Consider the following 8,913-nt stretch of genomic DNA (forward strand, 5'->3'; position numbering starts at 1 on the left):
AAAAAAAAAAAAAAGAGGCCCTTACAAAGCCGGGCATGATGGCTCACAGCCTTAGTATTAGCACTTAGAGTGACTGTCTCCTGCACAGTACACCTAAAGAAGGCCTGTGCTGGGATTGTCCAGGGACAAGGGACAGCCACAGTCCCTCCAGTGTCTTTGCCAGCTTCCAGAAGGGTGACTGCAAAACCTGCCCAGGCCAGCTTTTTCCAGCTCCCAGGCTCCCCTCTCTTGCACAGTGATGCCTTGAGTCTGATCATTCCATGAGTTCCCCTCCCTCATCTTTGCAGCCTCTTCCACGTCACTCAGCTTAAGCTTGCTCTCAGTTCTTCAAATAGGACAAGCTCATCTGTGCCTCACAGCTTGCAGGCATGTTGACTCTGTCAGAACACGGCACCAGGCTAGCTCCAACTCACCTCCTAGGCCCTGGCTCACATCCTGGCTATCCCACTGAGAAGAGGCACCTGCTCACATGTAACGGAAGGAGGCCGGGGATGTCTTAAACATCCTATACTGTAGACAGGTTCCCTCTTTTCCCCCAGCAAAGAATTATCCAGCCTAAGATGGCAATGGAGGCCAAAGGCGTGTACTGTGCCACTGTACCACTAGAGCTAATGTGGTGCCATGTAGGGGTGAGAAGCATCCATCTATGGTAGAAGACAAGAAGGAAATTCATCGAGTAACTGCTCTCTGGGTCTGCAGGACTCTAAGTCCACGATTATGGAGTTCCTGATGGGGAGGTGGGGGGATGGGTCCCGGCCTGGCTTCAGCATGTAGCTCTAAGCAGCATTCTTCCCACAGGGAACTGGACAGTCTGGTCCAGTCCTCGCAATACGCTAAGGGAGAGAGCCACAGACACTTTGAAGGAGGGGTGAAGCTTGGCATAGGAGCCTTTAACCTGGTGAGTGGAAACCCCTGATTTCCTAAGTTTCTGGGCCCCAGATGCAGATCTCCTGCATGCTCTTGTCCCACACGAGGTCGCCTTTTGTGCCACTGTGCCTAGCTGTGGACTAGGCATGGGTGCTGAGATGATTCTTAAATATCACCAGTCTTAAGGAGCTGGAGCAGGGGTGTCACAGAGGGTGACCACCTCTAGAGTGTCCATATGTGTCCACATGGTAGCTTGAACCCCTGTGAGGTGGGTTAATTATAGCCATAGAAATTGGCAACCTCGGGAAACCAGACTGTTTCCACCCCAGAGAGCTGGCTGTTAAAATGTTTACCAGGGGCTGGGTGGTGGTGGTGGCGCATGTCTTTAATCCCAGCACTTGGGAGGCAGAGGCAGGCAGATTTCTGAGTTCGAGGCCTGGTCTACAGAGTGAGTTCAAGACAGCCAGGGCTACACAGAGAAACCCTGTCTCAAAAAAACCAAAATAAATAAATAAATAAATAAATAATAAATTGCTTACCAGGGGTACCAAAGGAGACAGGGCTGAAAGCAGCTGTGACCCACAGGGGACAGGGATCCAAATTCTCTTCAGGGGTTCTGGAGAGGGTTCCCAGGGGAGGAAGATAAGCAAGCATTTGAATTGGTTCTGAAATGATCCACCAGGAGTTCCAGGCAGGGAAGGGTGTTCAGGCAGAGGGAGCAGCATGGGCTGGGTGGGAGAGACACACAGATAGATGCTGAGCCTGCTTGTGAAGGAGGAGCTGGCCCAGGGAGATGGTGCAAAGGTTGGACCAGTCTGGAATGAGTGGCCGCTGTCACTCTAGAGCAGGAGGTAAAGACAGCAAGTGTTCTCAAAGTGTCATGGGAAATAAGTCCGACTGTGTAACTTACAGGACGGAGGGCTGGGTTTCCAGAGATTTATCTGATTGCAGACTTGTAGTAAGAGGCTGCATCACCACACTGGGTGCAAGTGTTCTCTGGCTTTCCACAGACGCTGTCCATGCTCCCCACTAGGATCCTGAGGCTACTGGAGTTTGTTGGGTTTTCAGGAAACAAGGTAAATGCCCACCTTTGGGTCTCCTCCATCTGCCCCATCCAGGGTTGGAGCTGGGCTAGACGGAGAGGGGCTGAGATACCATGGCCTGGTGCCAATCCTGGCTCAGATCCCTCTGTGTGTGTGGCCCTGGAGCCAGTCTTGACCTCTGAGCCTCAGGCTTCCCTCAGGGTTTGTGAGGCCACAGATCTCTTCCTGCCTGGCAATAAGGGTAGATATGAGGGTAGCCCCATAGGGACCTGAGGCCACATTGTCTTTCCATGGCATGTATTAGAACCTGGTCTTCTCCCCTTGGTCACCTGCTCACTTCAAGGTCTTGAGTTAGCCCTTTCATCTAAGGTCAGCCTTTGGTGCCCCTACGTCATCTGTGAGCTGTGTGGGGAGTCCTTCTGTGTGTCACACTTTGAGAAGAGCCAGGAGGGTTCTTCTTGTCACTAAGGACAAGACCTGGCACACCAGCAGGGGTGGGAGGGAGCAGAGCAGGGAGGGGCCTTCAGGGGGTGGCCTGTGTGATGAGTGGAGCACTGTCCTGGACCTGGCACACCAGCAGGGGTGGGAGGGAGCAGAGCAAGGAGGGGCCTTCAGGGGGTGGCCTGTGTGATGAGTGGAGCACTGTCCTGGACCTGGCATACCAGCAGGGGTGGGAGGGAGCAGAGCAGGGAGGGGCCTTCAGGAGGAGGCCTGTGTGATGAGTGGAGCACTGTCCTGGACGGCAGGACTCATCCTCGGTCTCCTCCCCTTCTCCCCACAATGCTAGACAATCCCCTTTCTCCATGAGCCTCCTCTCTGTAAAATAAGAGTCTTCATGGGCTGGAGAGATGGCTCAGTGGTTAAGAGCATTGGCAGCCTTCCAAGGGTCCTGAGTTCAATTCCCAGCAACCACATGGTGGCTTACAACCATCTGTAACTGGATCTGGTGCCCTCTTCTGGCCTGCAGGCATACATGCTGTATACATAATAAATAAATCTTAAAAAAAAAAAAAAGAGTCTCCACATTGTCCTGATGATGCTGAGGGAGGGTCTTCTCTCTCGCCCTTCCTGATATCAGATACATATCACTAGTTTATGACATCATTTTTTTTCCAAAATGACATCATTTTTTAACCTAAATTTATTTAAAGGAAATGTTATTATGCAAAATCCATCTTATTTAATCATGAAAAAAAAAAAATCACTGAGGCCCTTACAAGCCGGGCGGTGGTGGCGCACACCTTTAATCCCAGCGCTTGGGAGGCAGAGGCAGGTGGATTTTGAGTTTGAGGCCAGCCTGGTCTACTGAGTGAGTTCTAGGACAGCCAGGGCTACACAGAGAAACCTTGTCTCAGAAAAAAAAAAAAAAAAAAAAAAAAAAAAAAAAAAAAAAAAAAAAGAGGCCCTTACAAAGCCAGGCATGGTGGCTCACAGCTTTAGTATTAGCACTTAGAAGACACAGAGGCAGGAGGATCTCTGTGAGTTCAAGGCCAGCAGCCTGGTCTATATAGTGAGTTTCAGGGCAGTTATAGATACTTGGAGAGACCCTTTCTCAACAACCAAACCCAAAGAGTCCCTTCAGAAGGGGCTGGAGGTTAAGATCACTGGGTGCTCTCCCAGAGGTCTTGAGTTCAATTCCCAGCATTACAGATGGTTCATAACTGGTGTGCTGACATACATGCATGTATACTGTAGAATAAATACATCTTTAAAAAAAAAAAAAGAAAAAAAAAGTCTTCAGAAATAGATAAGAGGTTGGCCATGGCTCTGCCCGTGCAGCTTCTCTTTGTGGGTGAGAGCTGAGCATCAAAAGGACAGAACACAGAGGAGAGTAAAACATCCACAAGCTAGGCTCAGAGGCCCATCCTTGGCCCTGGGAAACCCTCTGTTTGTGGTACACAGCTGGAGGCCCCAGAGCTCAGTGGGTTGCTCCCTGGAGCAGGCAATTGGGTAGGGATGTCTCAGGAAGGCTGAGATGGGAAGGTCAATCCTAGCCTGCAGCCGCAGCTCGGTTGGAGCATGTCCCACAGCAGAGAAACTGTGGAGCTCGGTAGGAAGGTACACACACAGGTTAGGCCTGGTTCAGAGATGTTCTGGAACATTCTCCCCCAGCAAGCCTTTCAAGGCCCCAGGCTTCCTGGAACCATCAGTACCAGCTTGCAGTTAGGATTATTTCCTTCAAGACATTCCTTCTCCCCTCCCCATCTCTCCACCTGCACACATTCTTGACCCCCTCATGGGGAGGGGAGGCCAGTCATTTGCTCAGGGTCACAGTCTTGGCACTATCACCCCTGGCTCCGGAGAACAGGCATCTCATGACTGCTCGCCTGGGCCCTGCATTCTCTGGAAGCCCACCCATTCTTCTTGTCCCCCAGGACTACGGGCTGCTGCAGCTGGAGGAGGGCGCGACCGGGCACAGCTTCCGTGCAGTGCTGTGTGTCATGCTGTTGCTGTGTTATCACACCTTCCTCACCTTCGTGCTTGGTAGGAGACCCAGTGTGCAAGATGGCAGGTTCCGGGGTGAGAGGCTGCACATCCTGCTCAGGCGTGCAGGACTGGGGCCGAGCCAGGTCAGCGGGCCTGCACCTGACCTGCTGAACAGCCACTTCCTCTCTGCGTGGGTTCCATCTGTGAAATGGGGGTGATTGCGCCACCTTGTGGAAAGTGTGAAGATGCTGTCCCTTCTTCTGGGTGCAGACTGAGAAATGGCCTCCAGATTATTGAGCCCGTGATGTGACCCGGCAGTATCCACATTAGCTTGTTTAAAGCCTCCTATCACTCTAGAGATAGGGAGAATCATTGTGCCACCCCACAAGGGAAAGGCAGAGGCCCCAAGAAGGCTTTGGCAGGTTGCTAGAGGGAGCACGGGTCTCAGCAGCAGTAACCTGAGCAATGTACCTCCCTGCCACCTCCAGGTACTGGGAATGTCAACATCGAGGAAGCAGAGAGGCTGCTGAAGCCCTACCTGAACCGATACCCCAAGGTGAGACCAACCCCTGCTAGGCACCCCCAATCCCACCAATACCCAGTGGACCCACTCAGATCCTCACGAGTATCATTGCAGGGCGCCATCTTCCTGTTCTTTGCTGGGCGGATTGAAGCTATCAAAGGAAATATTGATGCTGTGAGTGATGTGGGGCTCTCTTGGGGTATCCCACCCAGCAAGAAGTTAGACACGTAGAGGCATACCTGGGGATAGGGTGAGCCCATGAAGGGGCAGGGGTGGGAGTAGCATTCTGTCGGAGATGGTCTGGGAGCAGAGAGGTGACGCTGTAGGCTTTTGATAGGAAGATCCCGGATTCTGACATTCCTGGTCCGGAAAAGGTGCTGGCCAGGGCACGGGTGACTAGGCTGGGTGTGGTGAATAGGGTGGGGGTGTGAGTGAGGCAGGAGGGGAAAGATCCATGGGAGGGACTGAGCAATGTTTTTCAACCTGTGTGTCATGACCCTTTTGGAGTCAAATGACCCTTTCACCAGGGTCATTTAAGACCATCAGAAGAAAACTTAGATACTTACAGTTCACAACAGTAACAAAATTACAAAATTTGAAGTAGCAATGAAAATAATTTTATGGTTGGGGAATCACTACAACATGAGGAACTGTATGTATTAAAAGGTCACAGCATTGGGAAGATTGAGAACCACTGAGCTGGAGACAGGGAAGGTCACAGTCATGACAGAGTCCAGAGAACTATGCCAATATAGAAGGCTACATTGTAGAGTCCTGGAAGCCTCCAGCAAGCCCTCAGGATAAATCCCTGGGTGTAACCATGGAAACTACCGGACTCTTTGGTGTTTTCTCTGAGGCCTAGACATTATTATATCAGTATATTAACACCTCTGGGACTGGGTAGATGGCCCGGTTGGTAAGCTGCTTGGCACAAAAGGACAAGACCTGAGTTTAGTCCTCAGCACCCATGTGAAAAAGCCTGGTGGCATGAGGTTTGTTGACCAGTCAGCCTAGCCTATTTGGGGAACCTCAGGTCTCCGCGAGAAACCCTGTCTCAAGACAAAGGATAGCTCCCGAGGAAGACTTACTTGAGGTTGACTCCACCCACATCCATGCACATGTGCACACAGGGATGGGACCGTTATAGTAGTAACAGCTTGAGCTTCCTCCCTGGTGTGCTCTGCTCCGAGCTCTCACTCAGGGACCAGATCTCTAGAATCCACACGAGAGGCAACCATCATGAATAGCCTCCAAGGCTTAATGTCAGCCAGTACAGGAAGCCAGATTCCTTGGCTTCCAGACCATCCCTGGGGGAGGTCTTGGGGGAGGCCTTAGGGGAGGCCATCCCTGCTGTGGAGTTAAAAGGGTACAGAGGGTGTGGGGGCCCGGTGGGCCTCCCTAAGCTGACCTGTGCTTGTCACAGGCTGTCCGGCGGTTTGAAGAGTGCTGTGAGGCCCAGCAGCACTGGAAGCAGTTTCACCACATGTGCTACTGGGAGCTGATGTGGTGCTTTACCTACAAGGGCCAGTGGAAAATGGCCTACTTCTACGCCGACCTGCTGAGCAAGGAGAACTCCTGGTCCAAGGTGGGCTGACGCTGTGGGTCAGGGGTTAAGCTGAGGAGCCTCAGAGCTAAGGGCCAACCCCCTGACTGAACACAGATGTGTCCACTGGGATGTAAACAGAACCAAATGTTTGAACAGGACTCAGGGTTGGGAGGAGCTCAAAGCTGTGACAAGCAGAGAAACTCGATTTGGTGCTGGGGATTGAGTTCAGGGTCTTATCTGTCTACGCTAAGTGTTCCCTGCCTGCTAAGCTACATCCCTCCAACTCTGAAGTGTCACATCGCTACTTATCACATGTCTAGCATTGCTGTCTAATCCAACTGTCTATTGTGGCAGGAGTGTTTTTCTTCTGCACTACCCAAGTGTGGCAGCCACCAGCCACATGGACACACCCAAGTATGGAACATGCCTAGCACCACTAACACACTGGTTACACGTTATGTATTTTGAGTCAAATGGCTCCAAGTAGGTCTAAGAAGGTAAAACCTTTGAGGGGAGTCAGGGAAGAGGGCTTATAAGGAGGGTGAGAGCACAAAGCAGACCCAGAACAAGAAACACACAGGCTCAGGGCTGTGTACTCCCGAGAGGTACTCCTGCGAGGCTCTGTGTCCACTGGGTAAGGGCTGTGGTATAAAAGTGAGGCCGGATGCCAGAAGCCACTTGCTAGAAGCTGACAGGCACTGTCTGCCTGGCACAGCCTGGGTTTCCTACTCCAGTGAGGTAAACATTTGTAGAATTAGAGGGCAAACAGCTGACCCCAGGGAGAAAGACCTTGGATCAGAAGTGATTATGGTCCACCTGATATCCCTGGATGACCTGACTCTACATGAGTCACTGCATACTCCAGCCTGACTCCTGGTTGTCTGTGAGTGTAAGAGGTCTGTCGGGTGGGGGTAGGAGGGTCCTAAGAGAGAAAGTTTTCACAAGCAAAAGCCTGGAGGGGCTCTGGAGGGATGGGGAAGACATACCATCAGATGATCAGAAGAAATACCATCAGTGGAGTTTGGGGGAGGTCACAGAAAGCCTGAGAGGCTCTTTGAGCTTTATTATAACTAGGGCAGAGAGGGCCTTGAATCCTTGTGCTTGCTGGGCACTCTTGGTGCCAGGCCTTAGCCTAGGCCAGATACAGAGGGAACAAAGAGAAGACACTGAAGGCAGAGAGACATGAAGCACAGAAGACATACAGTGTTTGATGTTGACTTTCAGTGAAAAAACTCCCCAGTCAGGGACAACATGGGGGTACAGACAAGGGGTGGCCATGTGTTTCATGAAGGAGGACTGTTTGGACTGCTGTGGGCTGCAGGTGGGAGCCCCCCTCTCTGATCTGGAGCAGGGCAATGGCTGGGATTAAAAGCTTGTGCCACTGTATCCAGCTGTCACTGGGCTTTAAAGTTTTGTCCAGCATCCTCCTGTGGCTTACTGATTTCCATCTGTCCCTATCCCCTTGTCCCGTCATGTGACTTATGGACTTGATTATCTGAGACCACATATTAACTATCTTTCATATGTGGTAGCTACTATCCAATAACTCATTTTTGTGTGCTAGAGCACATATTTGGCTTGTGGATCTGTGAAGGAGGCCAGACACTGGCTTCCAGATGTCATTCTCTCTTGTTCTCTACCTTATTTTTTGAGGTGATGTCTCTTCATGGAATATGAGCCTTGCCATTTCAGCTATGTGGGCTTGCCAGTGAACCCTAGGCTCCAACTCAGCCCCACTTGCCAGTCCTAAACTGGTGTTACAGACACCTGCAAGGAAGCCTAGCTTTATGCATGTGCTGAAGATCTTAACTCAGGTTCTCACACTTCTGCAGTGAGCATTTTACACACTGAGCCATTACCCAGACTTTTTTTTTTTTTTCTCCCTGTCTGGTTTTTATGTCAACTTGATATAAACTGGAGTCATCTGAGAGGAGGTAACTTCAATCGAGAAAATGCCTCCATAAGATCAGGCTGTAGGCAAGCCTGTAGCAATTTTAAGATCAGTGATTGATGTGGGAGGGCGGTGTCACCCTCGGCTGGTCCTGGGTTTTATAACAGGCTGAATAAGCCATGATGAGCAAGGCCGTAAACAGCACCCTCCATGGCCTCTGCATCAGCTCCTGCCTTCAGGTTCCTGTCCTGCTTGAGTTCCTGCCCTTGCTGCTTCTCTATGATGAACTGTTTTATGGAACTCATTATGTAGCTTAGGCTGTCCGTAAACTTGCAGCCATTCTCCTGCCTTAGCATAACAATTGTTAGGATTACAGGTGAGAGACATCACCTCATGCTAAGATCTTTTAAAAATTAATTTTTTGGGTTAGAACACAAAATTATGGGTTTTATTGTGATATTTTCATACATATATGAAAATATATAGTGTATTTTGCTTATTTTCAGGCCCCTTCTTCCCAGTCTCCTCCCTTTCTCCAAAGTCTCCCTCTTTCATGTCATATATATGTATCTATATTGATAGAGCTCTATATCCATCATCCACCCATCCATCCACC

General features: G+C 50.6%; 1 protein-coding gene across 8 annotated transcripts in view; it reads left to right on the forward strand.

Annotated features, from left to right (window-relative positions):
- Ttc39a (tetratricopeptide repeat domain 39A) overlaps positions 1 to 8,913 on the forward strand; it is a 54,239-nt gene that overhangs the window by 36,540 nt on the left and 8,786 nt on the right. For 4 of the 8 annotated variants that reach the window (XM_031378167.1, XM_031378169.1, XM_031378168.1 and 1 more), the window contains exons 7-12: positions 799 to 898; positions 1,878 to 1,943; positions 4,286 to 4,430; positions 4,826 to 4,893; positions 4,975 to 5,034; positions 6,284 to 6,445. In XM_031378167.1, coding sequence (XP_031234027.1) covers positions 799 to 898; positions 1,878 to 1,943; positions 4,286 to 4,430; positions 4,826 to 4,893; positions 4,975 to 5,034; positions 6,284 to 6,445 — 601 coding nt within the window. Of the gene's footprint in view, positions 1 to 590; positions 692 to 798; positions 899 to 1,877; positions 1,944 to 4,285; positions 4,431 to 4,825; positions 4,894 to 4,974; positions 5,035 to 6,283; positions 6,446 to 8,913 lie in introns of those variants that run through there. The other 4 variants (XM_031378170.1, XM_031378172.1, XM_031378171.1 and 1 more) reach the window with 2 other exon arrangements.

This window comes from Mastomys coucha, unplaced genomic scaffold (assembly GCF_008632895.1).
Source record: "Mastomys coucha isolate ucsf_1 unplaced genomic scaffold, UCSF_Mcou_1 pScaffold18, whole genome shotgun sequence".
In the NCBI taxonomy this organism is placed as follows: Eukaryota; Metazoa; Chordata; class Mammalia; order Rodentia; family Muridae; genus Mastomys; species Mastomys coucha.